Source organism: Suricata suricatta, chromosome 2 (genome assembly GCF_006229205.1).
Source record: "Suricata suricatta isolate VVHF042 chromosome 2, meerkat_22Aug2017_6uvM2_HiC, whole genome shotgun sequence".
Lineage (NCBI taxonomy): Eukaryota > Metazoa > Chordata > Mammalia > Carnivora > Herpestidae > Suricata > Suricata suricatta.
In genome coordinates this window covers 22,199,029-22,216,945 of record NC_043701.1, presented here as the reverse complement: position 1 = coordinate 22,216,945, position 17,917 = coordinate 22,199,029, and the positions used below count along the sequence as shown (strand labels likewise).

Below are 17,917 nucleotides of genomic sequence, written 5' to 3'. Positions count from 1 at the left end.
GGATTCTTTCTCTCCCCTCTTTCTCTGCACCTGCCCCAAGTGCATGCGCTCTCTCTCACTGTCACGCGCGCGCTCTCTCTCTCTCAAAATAAATAAATAAACTTAAAAAAAAGTCTGATGAAAAACTGCCATTTTCAGTGAAGTCACATTATTTCTGTGCATTTAAAAGCAAAGAACAGGGGCGCCTGGGTGGATCAGTCTGTTGAATGTCTGACTTGGGCTCAGGTCATGATCTCGCATTCTGTGAATTCAAGCCCAGCATTGGGCTCTGTGCTGACAAATCAGAACCTGGAGCCTGCTTTGGATTCTGTGTCTCCCCCTCTCTCTCTACCCCTTTCTACTCACACTCTGTCTCTCTCTCTCTCAAAAATAAATATTAAAAAAAAATTTTTTAAGGCAAAGAATAGTCTTCACCCCCCGAATGTACAGACTTGGCAAGTGAACTTTTATTGTAAAAAGAGCTTTTTACCTCTTGTTTTGATATGGGGGCAGATTTATATAGTTGATAATTAATAAAAATCTAAAAACTGCCTCTGAATTGGAACTTGTATAGCAGCAGTTAAATTTCACTCTGGTTCCATTTTTTTTTTAATGTTTAATGGAGTTTTTGCCTGTGGATGTACCATCCCCCTGCCCCCCACCACCATGTTGCTTTTTTCTCCTACTCTCTTCTTCCCAGGACTTTGAGACATTTCCCATCCAGAGGTTTCTGACACAGAACATCTTTGACAGGTTTCCTAGGTCTAGTTCTCTCTTTCATCTAATTATGGTTACACTTGAGTCCCATTTTCTAATGATTTCCATTAGTAATGTGCTTATATACTTTAAAAAAAGAATGTTCAGGGGCACCTGGGTGGCTCAGTTGGTTAAGCATCCAACGTCAGCTCAGGTCATGATCTCATGGTTCTTGAGTTTGAGCCCTGCCTTGGGCTCTGTGACAGCTAGCTCAGAGCCTGGAGCCTGTTTCAGATTCTGTGTCTCCCCCTCTCTCTGCCCCTCCCCCGCGCACACTCTGTTCTTTTCCAAAAATAAACAAACATTACAAAAAAAATTTTTTTAATGCTCACAGATCCCACAGAACAAATCACCTGCACTGTGTATTGGAGCATGTGGGTAAGACTCTTCCTCAAGGCACAGAATTGGCCTGGATGGTCACTTTTTGATTCTAGCATTCTTTATTTCTTTTCTTCAACGATGTTTATAAACTCATTCTTTTGCTTCCTTCTGCATTGTTTCACCATACTCACCTTGAAGGACTAAGGATAAATGTCTTTCCATATATCACTGTGTTTAGTATTAAAAAACCATTTCAGAACATTGGCTTTTTCATTGAATTTCAAAAGAGGCAGGCACCTGGTGGTTCAGTCAGTTGGGTGTCTGACTCGGTTTTGGCTCAGGTCATGATCTCACCATTTGTGGGTTCAACCATGCAGCGTTTGTGGGTTCAATGTTCAACCACATTGTGCTCTGCATGACAATGAGCCTGCTTGGGATCCTTTCTCTCCCTCTCTCTCTGCCCCTTCCCAGCACACACTCTAGCTCTCTCTAAAAATAAGTAAACTTAAAAAAGAAATAGAGGGCTGATGACTGAAGTAATAAAAGTAAAACTGCTATTCATTCAGTGCCGCTATGTATATCTACCCACTATCTGATCCATCGAATTGATCCTGTGTATTTGCCATTATCATTGCTGTTTTGCAGTTGGGGAAATTAAGATTCAGAGAGACAGCTAGGTTTCTGGGCCAACTCTGAGTCTAGAGCTTGTGTTCCTGTGTCTTCCCTCTCTCTGCCCCTCCCCCGAGAACACTCTGTTCTTTTCCAAAAATAAACAAACATTACAAAAATTTTTTTTGATTTTTTGATTGAGAACAAACTGACTGAAGAAGTAGTCAAGATGTATTTCACAAAGAATGTGGAATTTGCTGGGCAATAAGGAACAAGTGTCGGCTTGAAGCTTGAGCTTGGGAAGGTGTTCCCACTGGGGGAACAAATCCAAAGGCATAGAAGCAGAAATGAGTTCAGACAGTGCAGAGACTCACCTAATGAGGACCAAGGCGGCCTGTTGGCAATTAGCAGAAATAGTGTTGTGGGAGGCTGGCCGGTGGCAGGTGGAAAAGCTGGACAGAGGAGTCTAGTTTAGTTGCTAGTAGTGAGAGGCTATTTGAAAGTTTTTGAGCCTTGGAGCTGTGCAGCATTTAGGGAAGCCTGTCTGTTCAGGATACATGGGGTGAGGAAGAGAGGGGAGAACATGGAGTTACACAAGAAAGTCAACTGGAAGGATGCACTCGCCTGGGGCTAGGAAGTGTGGGGACCAAGGTGGGACAAGAGAAGAAAGGATGGAGAGCACAGGCCTTTCAAAGAAGAAGGAATTGAACCTGCAGGGAGTCGCTAGATGGGTATTGAAGGAAAGAGGTAAAGCTGACTGAGATTTTGAGCATGGCTGTCTAGGGAAAGAAGGTGGGGTTCTCCTGGCAAAGAGTAAGACTCTAAGAAGACAGGTGTTGGAGAGAAGGCAGAGCAGGCTGGTGCTCAGCCCACACTTCCTGTAACCTGTGAGTCCTTGAAACCCAGTGGAAAGCCTGATAGGACAGAGCCAAAAAGCAAGACAAGATGAAAGGTGTCCATTGCCATGTGCCAGGGTGACCCAGGACTGGGGAGTGTAGGAGACTGTGGTGCAAACTGGTGGGGTGTCAGAAGCTGGAAGTCAGAATTAGAGAATATAGAGGGGTCCCTGCGGGATTTGAGCAGACTCTGACAGGGAGTTCTTTCTGAACACTGTCGTCTTGTGTTAATTTAAAGCTATTTAGCCTTCTTATTTCATTATTTCCAGACTCTGGTAGGTATGGATATAAAGAACTCTCCTTTTGGAGAATTTCATGGGATTAGAAGAAAAGAGACAGATAAAAGCCATTTTTGTAATATGAAGAAACACAAATATTGTGTGTGAGGATTAAGCCTTTTCCTTCTCAATGTATCTGAGGCTAGAAAAAGACACACTCCCAGGAAACCAGGATACAGGGAAAAATGACTTTGAGATGCACTTTCTTAAAATAACCAAAGAAGTGACCTCATGAGCCAGCTGATAGCCTGGGTTTGCAAATGGATACATTTCTAGTAGCCTGCTACTTGATGCTGCAGAGCCAAATATATACGGAGTGTATTATATCATATCCTGTAGGCAGGAGACTGTCTGGGAGAGGTGGACATGGGGAGGTGAAATGGCAGCCTGGGTGCAAGGAATGGCCATGTAAATGTCGTCAGCCAGAGTTCTGTTTATTAGGGAAGCATGATTCCTTATTATTATGTGATACAATAATTATATTATATAATAATTGTTATCATCTTCTGGTAAAATAATATTCAGATAAGAACACCTGATATTTAAGTAGGCTCTTCAAGTGGCGCCTGGGTGGCTCAGTCGTTTAAGTGTCTGACTTCAGCTCAGGTCATGATCTCACAGTTCATGGGTTTGAGCCCCCCATCGGGTTCGGTGCTGACAGTTCAGAGCCTGGAGCCTGTTTCAGATTCTGTGTCTCCTTGTCTCTCTGCCCCTCTCCCATTTGTCCTCTGTCTCTCTGTCTCAAAAATAAACAAACTATAAAAAATATTTTATGAAATAAAATAAATAGGCTCTTCAATGTAAAAGTGGTATTGTGCTCATTCTCTCATTAATACTTAAGTATTCCCATTTCTGGTGGTTCTTTTCTTTCTCTCACTCTCTTTTACACCTACAAGCCCACGTCCTTGGGTCTGACTCATTGCCAAATTTGTCTTCTCCTTTTGGTCTTAAGCTGTGGAGGAGGCATGGATGTGTTTTTAGTTGGAGGAGAATGCTTATGTCTGGAGTGTTGCAGAGGTTAAAAGGAAGGCAATAGGTCTGGGGAGGGACATTATAACTTGATAAATTGCTTCTCTTGCCAAAAATCATCGTAGACAATTAAGAATATTCACAAAGTAGGCTCCCCTTCTCCTCCAACATACACACTCAGTGTGGCTACTGTGCCACGAGATAAAGAATGGCAGTTGTCTCTGGTTTAACACCTGCTTGGTCTGGATTCAATTTGTAAAATAAATCTGAATGAAGTCCATAATGTGTTTAAGATGACATATGCTTCACTCTGTATGTCGGACTCACAGACATTGGCCTAGCATACTAGAAACTTTCGGGAAAAGCTTCAGGGTTATTTTCCCTTTTTATTAAGTAAAGCCTGTTTATTTTCCTGTGTGTAACCAACCATCTTCCTGAATTCTCTTGCTGTTTATAATAGTTTTTCCTTTGATTCTCTGGGGTTTTCCAGATGCACAGTCATATCGTCTACAGATAATGATGATTCTACCTGCTCCTCACCTTTATTTCCCTTATCTAATGACCAAGTTCTACCTCCAGAACAATACTGAAAACATGATGACTTTGTTAGGCCCCTATAAGAAGCTGTAGAAGGAAAATGAGGGAAATGGCGTCAGTAATATCTTAGGCAGAAATCACACTTGCGGACAGGTATTCTTGATCTTCCAGGGACAGCCCTGTGAAATACAGCTTAACGTGTACTTGACTAACATATTTATGTAGAATTCTCAGTCACATCTTGGAATTCTCCGGGACCCTCCAGGAAGGCTGTCTGTTTTATTATCTTAGAATTTGGTGGAAGGCACAAGACATCCCAGATGTCTTTCATGACTGCTGATGACCACGCTCTTGTCTTCTAGGCCCAGCTTCGGGCATTTATTCCAGAGATGCTCAAGTACTCCACAGGTCGGGGAAAACCAGGCTGGGGCAAAGAAAGCTGCAAGCCCATCTGGTGGCCTGAAGATATCCCGTGGGCAAATGTTCGGAGCGACGTCCGCACAGAAGAGCAAAAGCAGAGGGTGAGGGTTTCTCAGAGCTGAGTAGCCTGTTGCTTTTCCATTCTGAATCAACCATGCTAAAAAGCCTAAAAGCATTTGTGCGATAGCCAAACCCATCTCCCAAAAGAAGTTTGATATTTTCTGATTTATAGCCTTTCCTGTTCATCACATCGTCACTGTAGACCCGGGATGGGTCCATGAATTTACACTTCCTTCTGCCTAGTTGCCTTTTGGAGCAGTATTAATATTATGAGGTGCTTGGGGAAAGTGAAGAAACTTTAGGAAAAAGCATTAATCACTTCAAAGGCTTAGAAATGTCCTTATTTCTGGTTAGCAAGAACCACTGTTGAAAAATATAAATAACAGAATTAGAAATGTGAAGTTGGTGAAGGCTGCTGCTGATGACACTTCTTTTTTTAAAGGTGGACTCAACTAATTGTCATCCCTTGCTGTTTCTGCATATGTGTTTCGTAGTTGGCTTGGAAGTTTATTGAGAATCTTAACATAAAATTCTTGACAAAAGAGTAACCTTCTTTTGTGAGAAGTTTAAGAGTTGGTCCAGGTTCAAATGGGGTCTAAAACCCAAAAGCTATATCGGACTTTGCTCAGGAAGGAAACCGGTGGGAGATCTTTGGTGCTCGGTGCCGTTTCTTTGTGCCATAATCGGCCTGCAGGAAAGAAACCTCAGGGAGCTTACTCTGTGCAGGTTTGATTTGGTTTGTTAACTAAGCAGCTGCTTATTCCATAGTGGGACTGAATAGCCACCATTCTTTGTGCCTTTTTAAATGTGCTTTTCTGGTCTTTTGGTGACAGGTTTCATGGACCCAGGCCCTACGGACCATAGTTAAAAACTGTTACAAACAGCATGGGCGGGAGGACCTTTTATACGCTTTTGAAGATCAGCAAACACAAACACAGGCCACAACCACACACAGTATAGCCCATCTTGTACCGTCACAGACCGTAGTCCAGACCTTTAGTAACCCTGACGGCACTGTCTCCCTCATCCAGGTGAGTGAACCTGTGGTCACCAAACACCAAGTGGTTTCTGAGGTGGACCGGTGGGCACCTCCCCTCTGACTGGAGAAAGTTCGCTTCATGTAAACCCTTATGTAGCTCTGTAAAGCTCCTCAAGATCTTGTATCTGAAATTTATTTTTAAGTGATATTTTAAATTGTTTATGATTTGTTAAATACAGAGCTATAGATAGCTTTTCTGGACATTTCCCAAACAAAACACTGTAAAAATGGCTTCTTTATGGTTTCATTCTGTCAGGAGCTATGTTGTTAGATCTGTGTTGTTAGATAGGGAATGTCTAAAATTCAGATTGGGGTGAGAATAGAAAGCCAGTTGACTGATACTAGGCACCGATGGTGAAACATGATAGTTTCTAATACTGATTTATTTGGTTGAAATAAAATTCTGGAACTCCTGTAAGTGTCTGAGATATGATTTTAGGAACTTATTTCAGAGTACAAAGCCTATTAATCAGTATTTATGCTGGATTTTGGATTAAATGAATCTTCTGAGTAAAGGGAAGGTAAAAGGATGCATCCACTGACACTCCTCACTTTCCATATTTTTCTTTAGGTTGGTACAGGGGCAACAGTAGCCACATTGGCTGATGCTTCAGAATTGCCAACCACAGTCACTGTTGCCCAAGTGAATTATTCTGCTGTAGCTGATGGAGAGGTAAGAAAAAGGATTAGGTCTGCGTCTGCTTAAATACTTAAATGTGTAGGCGAGGGAGTAGTTAGGGTCCAGAAAACAGCAAGGCCAAGTAGCCTACACATCTGTAGCATCAGACCATGGCAGTTTTGCAAAGTATCTTATGCTGTGCATATTAATTGTAATAATTGAAATTCGTAGATCTTTATGATTTAGACCTGTTGGAAACTTACAATTTTACATTTGCAATATAGCATTTTGCTATGATACATAACAAAAAGAGATAATCTGTGTAAAACTTTTATGCTGTGAATCCCAAAGAATTTAATCATTGGGCTTAAATGTTTAAAAATTAGATCATTAAGACTGGAGCTGACCAAAGAATTCTTTGAAGGGATAAACATATTTTGTAAATCATTTATCACATTTTAAATATGGCTTTGAAAAGACTTCATGAGAAAATCCTCCCCTACCAAAATCAAAGTAACTATGGGATGTTAACCTGAAGGTAGCTGACCTTAATTGAGCACTGTATAAACGAAGCGCTCAACCCTGTATTAAGGATAGGTTCTGTTATCTTTACAGATGAGAAAACAGAAACATGTAGAGGTTAGGTGACATGCCCAAAGTCACCTAATAAGTGTTGAAGCTATGTAACACGTTTAGAAAACTGTTGTCTAGTCTCTGGGCTCTGAGCCATCAGTGAAAGTCAGGAAAGGGTCCATTAAGGCACTGCAGGCTTTTCCCCGAAAGGTACTGGGGTGGCGTGCCCCGGACGTTTGAAGAACAGCTAACTACTGCAAAGAACAGTATTAGAAATAAAGCTAAAAATCTTCTCTCACCTTTGTTCAAAGCCATGGAGCACTTCCAGTCAGGACACCACAAAGTCATTTTCATTTGTGCAACTCAGGAAAGGGAGAGAGCCGATAAAGGTCTCATGACTAGTGAGATGAAGAGAAACAGCAGCTACCCAGTCAGCCAGCCTGAACTGAGGCCCTGCATAACACAGTGACGTGTTAGATGTGTGGAGTTGATTTACACAGGAACCCTGCTCTCAAGAAGCTCCTGTATGGAGGGGGAGAGAGATGTCTGCAGAAATGAACCACGGTCCCCGCTGTAGGGCATGCTGCCCAGGGGTCTCTGCCTCCAGGAGAGGTTGTTTCCGGCTAGGGAGTCTGAGATTTGAGGGCAGGAGCCAGCATGTGGTTTTGCAGTAGAGAAGCGTTAATAGTTAACAGGATATTTACTTTTAGAAGTCTATAAACATCATGTAAGAGTGTGGATTAGCTGAGGGCAAAACTCATCAGTCCCCAAACACTACAACTGGAGGATTCTCCTTGAAGTGTGAAAGAGATAGAAAAGACAGTGATGGGTGCGTTTACTGGATTTGTTAGTCTTTGACTTATTCAAAGTTACCAACCATATCTCCCTACTGAATGTTTCCTGGTACTATGTAAAGTGACTTTGTGTTTCTTAACCACTTCTCTAGAGACTAACTCTTTGGAGCCCATGTTACTAAATAACTTTATATATATGGTGGTAATTAACGCATTCAGAAGTTCACGGAAAATTTTGAAGAATAAAAAAAATCTTAGTGGTTTATCTATGGCTTTTTCAGCACACTAACATCATTTTTAAGTCATCTGTTGTAGGAGTGGGTGAATGACAGAAATAGCCTGCGAGTACACACCCAAATTCAGTCAGATTTTTTTAAAAATGTAACTCTTCCCACATTTCCAATGAAACAAAAACAAGGAGAAGCAGCACAGGTTATCTCAGAAAGTGACAAAATGTTTTCCATGGTATAGTATGATTTATTTAGCTTCTCATTTGTCCTAGATGTTGACGTGGTCGTTAGCCTCTCAGTTTTGAGCCATAAGAACTATAAGTAGTCAAAATACCTCACTGCTTATGGCAGATAAGACCACATCAAGTTAATGGAACATTATATGAGATGACTCAGTAAAAACATCCTACTGCCTTGTATTTAACGTCTTTTCTCCAAAGGAGCAGAAAGTACTCTACAAAAATAAACGATACCTATACTTTTAGAAGTTGTGAGGTCATTTTGTGATCCCAGCCTTGCCAGTGAGCGCTCTTACCAATAGGCCACTCTGCCTTCAAAATCCAGTTAGTTACATTTAGTTAACATTTATTAGAAAGACCATTGGGAGCCTGTCTCTTGTGGTAATGTATGGTCTCGCAAATCTTTTTTGGAGTACTCTGTGTGCTCAGAAAACCCAGGAATTCCAAGTACAGTTGACCCTTGAACAGCTGACCACCCTCCCATGCACTCAGATTCACGTATAACTTTAAATCCTTCAAAACTTAATAGTCTACAATCAGGCAGAAGCCTTATTAATAACATGAACAGTCAGTTAGCACATATTTTGTATGTTATATGTATGTATCCTGTATTCTTACAGTAAAGCAAGCTAAAGAAAATGTTACTAAGAAAATTAAAAGGAAAATATGTTTCTAGTACTGTACTGTGTTTATTGAAAAACAAATCCACTTATAAACAGATCCAAACAGTTCAAACCTGTGTTGTTGAAGGGTTGACTATAGTTTCAGAAAAGCAAAAAATCCTCTCACCTTAGGCAGCTTTAAATTAATTAAGGACACAGAACAAGTTACATAGACATTTAGAGTGAACGGGGAAAGAATTTCAAAATAATGTGAAATAAACTGTGTTGATTTCAAAGTATTTATACAATTTCAGTTTTGATGGCATATTTACAAATGCATGTGGATTTGAGAATTTATTCTGTTCTGTGAGAAGACCACCAATCAATTGGTGGTGGTGGTATTAATTGCATTTAAGTGGCAGGAAAGTCAGATGTTAAATAGAATGATATCTGATTATCATGGTATTTATGGTTCTGTTAGAAGAAGAAGAAATCAAAGTACAAAGACATTGGAGACATGAATTTTAAAGTTTTTTTTTTTTTTTTTTAAGTTTGTGTATTTTGAGAGAGAGAGAGTGCAAATGGGGTAGGGGCAGAGAGAGAGAGAGAATGCCAGAATGTGGGGCTTGAACTCATGAACCATGAGATCATGACCTGAGCGGAAATCAGGAGTCGGGAGATTAACCACCCCAGAGACACGAATTTTAAATTGAGCCATCAACATGTAACAATAACAGTAGCATGACTTATTTTAGATGGTTTTTTTTTTTTATGAATATCAGTTTACCTGAGATCCAGGTAGGCTGAAGAACAAGTAGGAAAACATGAATAGAGGAACACATTCTCCATCCTCCCATTCAGTGAATACTTTCTGAGCCCTGTGCCAGGTACTATAGATTCTATAGATACAGGAAATTAAGGGCTCTTCTTGCTCTTAAGGAGCGCACAGGTAGGCGGTAGAGAAAAACACATCAAAGCACAATGGCAATGAGGTAAGAATTTAGTAGAAGCAAGCCCAGGGTGCTGTGGAACACAGGCGAGGTCCCAAGCCTTGGACCACAGGGGAGTGGAGTTGTCTGGGCTCCTTCAGGCTCACCTGAGCTCAGACTAGAAGGGTGAACAGGAAGCAGAGGTAGGATCTGTGTTCCTATCAAAAGGAGCACAGGCAGTGCACGGAACTGGAAAAGTGTGAAAGGGCCTCGGGGTTCACTGTAGCTAGAGGGTAAGAGTAACCACAGTTTGAAGGGCCTCATTGGAGTGGGTCTCTCAGAAAAGCATTGATGCTAACTGTACATCCTCTGAATATCTTTCCCTCCTAGGGCTTGGGGCCCTTTCTCTGGGACATGGTGACATCCGGCATAGATAACCACACAGTGGCTCCCAACAGATGGAAAGGGAGAGCAACAAGAGCTCAAGCAAATACAACTAAAGCACTGAGGCTGAAGAATAGGAAATTCCAAAGAAATGTTAACACCCAAGTGATTTATTTATCACCTGCCATTATTCTGAATAGAAATCTCTTCGTCTGCTTCTTCTTCCTACTTCCTCTCTACCCTTTGCCACCATCCATTAATCTTTCATGCCATATAATTTAACTTCCTTAAAGTATACTGTATATGGCAACTTTCTAATATCATTTTTGCTGCAAATACAGTTGTAACTAAATGTGTATACATTAAACTGCTGCCATTGGAGTCTGAGTCTTGGGAGAGCCGCACTAGGCCAAGCTCTGCAGTGGGATGGGCAAAAATCGAGAGGGGCAGATCTGGAAAGAGGAAGACTGTTTAATGGCAAAAGGTGACAGGGCTGGCCAGCTTTAGCTGATGTTTTGAGCGCAATCATAGACTCTCTACAGATTGGTGGTGTAGCTTGCCATTTAAAGTGGTACTATTGACACTGACACTCACTGGAGTGATGAAATCAAAGAGATATTAACTCTCGGGAAGCAAGAGTTTTGTGAGTTCCCGAGTAGGCAACTTTGTAGCTCTAAGGGAAGGAAATGGGACGTCTCTGCCTCTTAGCGATGGGCCCTGGAGGTTTACCTATGAGAACTCAGGGCAAAAACTAGGGTAGTTCCAAGAAGTGTCCCATTTTCTGGGAGGTTTTTGGCAAACATTCTGAGAAGCACCGTCGTAGTCTAAGTGTGGCCAGAGAACCAAAGCGGAGGCATTTTAAATATCTGCCTCTCCCCAGCTTGTGGCACTTTCTTTGGGACACAGTAAACATGCAAGAGACACAAGGTCCCCACTCGCTGGGCCCAAGCAGTGTGAATCAGGAAAAGCAAGAAAGCACAGCTAATGTCCTAAGACCCAAGTCCATAGAAATATTGGCCCTGAGCTAATTGATTTATCCCCTACCATATTTTCCAATAGAAATTGCTTTCACACTGCCCCTGCTGCTTTTTGTTTTTGAGGAGGAATAATTCATCAACTAACTTTGAGCAAAACAGACTGAAGTAGCTAGATACAGGCATCCAGGACTGAGAAATCTCTAAATGCAAAGCATTGTACTAAAATCAGTGGTTCTCAATTAGGGCACCCCCCGCCACAAACCCAGGACATTTGGTAATACCTGGAGATGTTTTGGAATGTCATGACGGAGGAGGGTGCCATTAGCATCTAGTAGTAGGTAGAAGCCGGGGATGCTGCTAAATGCCCTACATGGCGCCAGACAGCCCCCCACAGAAAGACTTGTCTGTCTTCAAATGTTCCTAGTGCCAATGCTGAGAACCCCTGTGCCACATCTCACACAACTGAATTCTAGTCTATCCTGTCACCAGATAGAGTTTTTTGTTTGTTTTATTTTGTTTCCTCATAAGTCCACCCATCCGCCCTCCCCGCCTCAAAAGGCAAGCAGTTTTTGCTACATTTAAAAAAAAAGTTTCCTGAATTTGGCAATTTCCATTGAAAATTAAAATATAAAATAATGGGTAGACAATCCCACTTCTAGGAATTTACTCTATAAATAGATTCCCATAAAATATACAACATAGTATATAAAGATACTCATCATAGTACTGCTTATAATAGCAAAAGACTAAAAACTACCTAAATGCCCATTAAAAGATGGCTGGTTAAATAAATCATGGTGTGCCTCTATAATACAATACTTTGCAGCCATTATTATGAATCATGAATGAATGAAGTAGTTTTATACATTCCGAAATAGAATCATTTCAGAGATGTACCGTTGGTGAAAACAAGAAAGGTACAAAAAGATAATGTAGAATATGCTGCCATTTGTATTTTTTAGGAGGAAATAGGGGGAAAGAGGAGTAAATGAGCATGTAAATAAGCTTGCATATAGAGAGACTCCCTGCAAAGCTACACAAGAAATAGGAGCCAGTAGTCCCCTCTGTCCTCAAGGTCTGGAGTACTGGCACGTACTTTTTGGTACCATTTGAATGTTTTTGAAATTATATTTATTGTCTGTTCAAAAATTCTAATTTTTTAATTTTATGGTTTAGTCAAGATTTTCAGGCTGAGCCCTATCACTATATTATCTATTCAAAAGAACTCAAAAGAATAGGTAATATAGTGATAGGGCTCAGATATTTTTAAAAGTATACATTGGAAAATCTTGCTTTCTGTCTCCTGTCCAACCTGTTCCCACAACTCCCTTCCCCCTACACACACCAAGGAAAATATTTTCAATGGTTTCTTTTGTGTCCTTCCAGAATTTCTTTATGCAAATTATAAGTAAATTCAAATATATATTCTAATACCCCCTTTCCATACACAAAAGATAGCATACTAAAAACCCTGTTCTGTACATTGTAGGTCATGCTAATTTAAAAATGTATGTATTTGGCTGAGCACATAGCAATTTATTATAATCCTTTTGTGACTTTGATTCTTTACTCTCGTCCTTTCTACCTCAGGTGGAACAAAATTGGGCCACGTTACAAGGAGGTGAGATGACCATCCAGACGACACAAGCATCAGAGGCCACCCAGGCCGTGGCGTCATTGGCAGAGGCCGCGGTGGCAGCTTCTCAGGAGATGCAACAGGGAGCCACAGTCACCATGGCACTCAACAGGTGGAGGCAGGGGTGGGGGGACAGATGAGGATGGTGGGTCAGTCCCTACCTACAGGTTGAAAAGAGAAACTCTGTACTTCAGTTTGTCATAATTGGCAGTGGGGGCTTAATAAGCTTTGCCCACGGGCTGTTGTAATTTGACTTATAACCAGCCTTACCCAACCCGTTCCCACCCTCCGCCACCCACTCCCACAACCAGTTCTGCCTTCAGACTTCCAGCTCCAGCCTACTGGTCAAGAGACCTTGATCCCTTTTGTTGTCTCCTATCCTGTGCCCTTTAACAAACCAACAAGCAGCGAGGTTTGAGTACTTTGTGTTTTTAATGGGACCAAAGGATATAATAAAGCAAGAAGCTTCAGGATTGATTTTCCATTTACCCTACAAAACAAATTGCTTTTAGTCATTCTTTCATTTGTCTGTAAAAGAAACTACTTTAAAAAAAATTTTTTTAACATTTATTTTTGAGAGAGCCAGAGTGTGAGAAGGGGAGGGGCAGAGAGAGAGGAAGACACAGAATCCGAAGCAGCCCCTGGGCTCTGAGCTGTTAGCCCAGAGCCCAGTGCAGGGCCTGAACCCACAAACCGTGAGATCGTGACCTGAGCGAAAGTCAGACACTTAACCAATTGAGCCATCCAGATGCCCCAAAACTACTTTTTGCTAGGGGCATTAATCCATGTTTTAGCTGGTTGGTAGGTGATTTTACTGACTTTTCACGAAATTTGTTTCTTTTGCTTTGCTTATCAATGACTTTGAAGTTTTGGCTTATTGGGAAAAATAGTTGAAATATTTCTTTTCAGGTATGTTTAGGAAGGATGCTGCAGAATGGGATACTCCAGTGAATGAGGGTTTCCAAAACTAAACCATATTGTTTCCCACTTTGTCTCCTTCTTTTGGTTCTCTTGACAGAAAAGACCATCCCCATATCATTCTTTTTCTTCTTCATTGCCGGCATAATTTTATTTTCCAGTGGACCCAGGCATTTTAACCAACATTTAGGAGTGTGGGCCTTGAAGCCGGACAATCTGGATTTTAAATTGCAGCCCTATAACCCACCTAGCTGTTCGACCTTGGATAATTTACTTGAACTCAGTGCCCAGGCTTTCCTCTTCTGTAAAATGGGGGTGAAAACAGCAGCTGCCTCTTAGGGATGTTGTGAGAATGGAGAAAGCCAGTGCACGTGAGCTCCTTAGATCAGTGCCTGGCATACGCTAAGGCTGCTGTCACCATTATGTGCAGCCGCCGTTGTTAGCCTGCCACCGAACTCTTAGGACATGCCTCCACCCTGCTAGGTAAGGTTGTAAATAAAGAGCACTCTAAGATACCATGTCTACCCTCAGAGAAGTCATACTGTTCTCACCTGGGAGATTGATGTAAGAAAAACAGTGAACACTATCACTCAGAACGTAATGCACTGTTGAATTGTGTCATACAGACCATGAACATTGCAGAAATTCAGAGGAAGGGGACCACCTCCTCCAAAGCCTAAATTTAGATTGGTTGTGATAAGTAACTAGAAAGCTTCGATAAGCTGATGAACAAATGACTTCCATGTGACTGTATAGTATGGGGGCTGAGAAGAAGGTTGCGAGGTCACGTAGATTCAGCTTTGAATTCTAGCTCTGCCACATACTAGCCATCTGATCTTGAGAAATGTAGCCCCTAGGCCTTGGTTTCCTCATCTTTATAAGGATACTTTTCATCATATAGAATTGAAAAAGATTCACTAAGACTCTTCATTGAAGTACCCAGCCCCTAGTTAGCACTTCTTTTTTTTATTTTTATTTTTTTAAAGTTATTGCTGCACCCAACATGGGGCACAGACTGACAGCCCCAAGACCAAGAGTCTCATGCTCTACTGACTGAGCCAGCCAGGCACCCTGAGACTTATCATTTAAATTGTATTTTCAAATTTTGTATATTCAGAATTGCTTCTAAGGAGAAGGTCAGTAAGGAAGCAGCAGACCGGGCGTGATCTGTTAAAGGCTTGGAAACTAAAGTAGTAAGACTGGAAATAAAGTGAGTGGCCAGACTTGGTGGTTGATTAGGTATGGCACGTGCGCACACGCCATCCCTCCCTCCAGAGGTACTCTGAGTGACCTGGGATTGAAACTCTTCTCTTAGCCCATTGAACCATGTGGCTTTTCAATAACATAAAAGTCTTAGTTGACCCCTTACACTTCGGCCCAATTGCATTCCTTCCTTTGAGAAAGGACGTACAGATAAACTTCCTAAAAGCCATGGCCAGGGTGAGAACCTCCCTCTGGCCTGGTAACCCTTTACTGTGGCATGGGGCCTAATGGGCCATCATGAAAGACCAGTAAAACGTGATTTCATTGAGCCAGTACCTTGGATATTCCAGTGAAGTGTGAGTGTCCTGGGAACCCTATACCTGGTGGAAACTATGAGGCCCGTTCTGGCTCCTGTTAGTGTAAGGAGCAGGGCTTATTTCTGAAGGCAAGGAGAGTAATGGTTTCCCCTGAGGGCTTGTTAACAAACTCCAATGCAGCTGCGGCGGTAGTAGTGTTTACTCCAAAGGAAGGAGAACATGGTTCACTGTGGCACGTAGGAGGGGCAGAGATGTTGAAATCTGTTTGCAATCAGCTAGTTCAGCACCCGGTGCATGTTGGGGGATGGTGAGTTGTAGCCTCTGCTGCGGGGGAAGAAACCAAGCCTGGCACTGAAGACTAGACTATAGCAGGCTGCTAGGGGCTTTTTGATTCCAAGAGAGGTAACCCACTGGCTAGTGGCAGGAGGTATGGACTTAAGACACACACCGTTGGTGTTTGCTTCTTTGTGAGATGAGATGATACTCTCGGCCTCTCCGCAGAATTTGTTGCTGGAAATTACCTTAGTGAGAACAGCCCTAAGAAAGCCAGTCTTTGTTCCCATGGTAACAGAGTGATTTCTCAGTGCTGCTTCCTTCTCACCTATTTCAGGTGCAGATGGAACAAGCTAGGTGCTTGGCTAATCCCCTGCCCCTCGCTGTAAGCGGCAGCTGTGGGCACAGAGTGAGGGGAGAGGCGGAAGCTGCGTGGCGTGGCAGGTGGGGAATAAGGCAGAGAAGTGCCTTCACCTGTCAGAGGGGAAAGGGGGATAAGGACAGATGCAGGACAGACCTGTTCTTCAACCACGCCGTCTAAAAGTTTTGTGTAACAAGTGAGAACAAGGGCCCTGGGTTCAAACAGCCTCCAGCCCACCCTGGCATTATAAATAATCCGAAGAGATTATGGAGAAATTGTCATTAAAAACTTTGGAAACTAGTTAAATTTTTAATTATTTTCAAAATATATATAGATCAGTGTCTTTAAAAAGGAGATGGGGAGAGAATCATAATGAACCAAGGAAGTGCAGAGCATTACAGCTCAAAATCAAAACAAAACAAAACAAAACAAAACAAAACAAAAAGTATTCAGCCAGCTACTGGAGGGGAAAGGAAGTGAAATCATCATGTGATTTGTTGTGATAAAAAGATTAATTTGATGTTTCAGTTTGTGAGTTAAACTGTCCTGGATTATATTCCCTCTTTTACAAGGAAGTTTAAGTCAGTACAGCCCTTACATATACAGATGCGTCGTAAGTATTCATAGATGGAGGCTACATTTGCCCTAGTAGAAATTTACACTGTGTCGTCGACACTGAGACCATTTTTACTGTCTACTGTGTATAGTGTTGCGACTCGACACTATGGGAAAGCAGAGGCTCACATTGAGTCCTCTTCTCCAGAAACTTAGAGCTGCTTTTCTTTTGCTGTGAAGACACTTGGCTCAAACAAACAAAAAAAGTGAACCATATTTTTGAGGAAAATTTACTGGTTTTTTTATTTGAAAGTACTATTGACTTAAAACTAGACGTATTATGAAAATAAAATGACTTTATTTTGTGGACTGGTATTTATTTGTTGAGTAAAATGGAATGGACAGCCTGGACTAGAAATCCTCTCTGGAGCTGGAGGGGAGGGATAGCGCACCTGCTGCTCTTTCCTGTAAAGGTTGGACGCTTGCAGATAAGAAGCTGATAGAAATTTCTCATGTGTAACTCTGGTTTAGAAATTACTTTTGGCAAAAGCTTGTGAAACGGTAGCTTAAAGACCTTTGCATCCCTCTTCATCTTATAAGTAAAGGTCATCATTTTCTAGCAGTAAGTTTGCTCACTCTCCATGCAATCTAGTGTCACTGGTTAGAGTAGATTTGGAAGTGAAGGCCTGCTGACCACAAGAGTCACAGTTGTCTTTATGCCCCGCAGAAAAGATCCTTCCCTTGATGCTTTGCTTCTGGCTCCTGACAGCAGATGAAATAACTAACCTCATCGGCCTATGGGCCTGTCAGCCCCCTCAGACTCCTGGTCCCGGATTATACCTGGATTATGCTCGTTCATAGCCTTTCTTCTACCAAATGTATTTTAGAAAGATGGTAAAGAAAATGGCCTTGGGGCACCTGGGTGGCTCAGTCTGTTAAGCATCCAAATTTCGGCTTGGGTCATGATCTCACAGTTTATGAGTTCGAGCCCGACGTCGGGCTTTGTGCTGACTGCTCGGAGCCTGGAGTGTGCTTTGGATTCTGTGTCTCCCTCTCTCTCTCTACCCCTCCCCCACTCGCACACTGTCTCTCTCTCTCTCAAAAAATAAATATTAAAAAATATGACCTCAAATGTTTAGAGCTTCAGACATGTTAAAATAAGTATGATTGGGCATAGATGCCCCTCCGTGTCAGGGTAGCTGCCCTTGCTGCATTGCCTGTACAATTCCACACCGAAAGCATGTGTCCAGGGGTTCCAAGACTGGCAGAACATCGCCTTTGATGGTCACAGAAATAAGATTATACAAATTGTGATTAAAAACTGGGAATGAGCAGTCACTGAGGTAACCTGTCAACAAAGATAGTATTTCCATAGAAACAATTTTCATATGCAGCTTCCTTCTCCAAAGTACCACACCGCTGCAGCTTTTCCCAAAGAATAAA

The 17,917-nt window shown here is 42.0% G+C and overlaps 1 protein-coding gene across 6 annotated transcripts in view; it reads left to right on the top strand.

Moving 5' to 3' along the window:
- NRF1 (nuclear respiratory factor 1) overlaps positions 1-17,917 on the top strand; it is a 146,777-nt gene that overhangs the window by 95,341 nt on the left and 33,519 nt on the right. For 4 of the 6 annotated variants that reach the window (XR_003903191.1, XM_029923580.1, XM_029923593.1 and 1 more), the window contains exons 6-10: positions 4,708-4,866; positions 5,659-5,856; positions 6,436-6,537; positions 10,241-10,399; positions 12,802-12,959. Coding sequence is in view for 5 of the 6 variants with exons in the window: in XM_029923580.1 (XP_029779440.1) it covers positions 4,708-4,866; positions 5,659-5,856; positions 6,436-6,537; positions 10,241-10,399; positions 12,802-12,959 (776 nt within the window). In the remaining variant the exon portion in view is untranslated. The remainder of the gene's footprint in view (positions 1-4,707; positions 4,867-5,658; positions 5,857-6,435; positions 6,538-10,240; positions 10,400-12,801; positions 12,960-17,917) is intronic. The other 2 variants (XM_029923597.1, XM_029923603.1) reach the window with 2 other exon arrangements.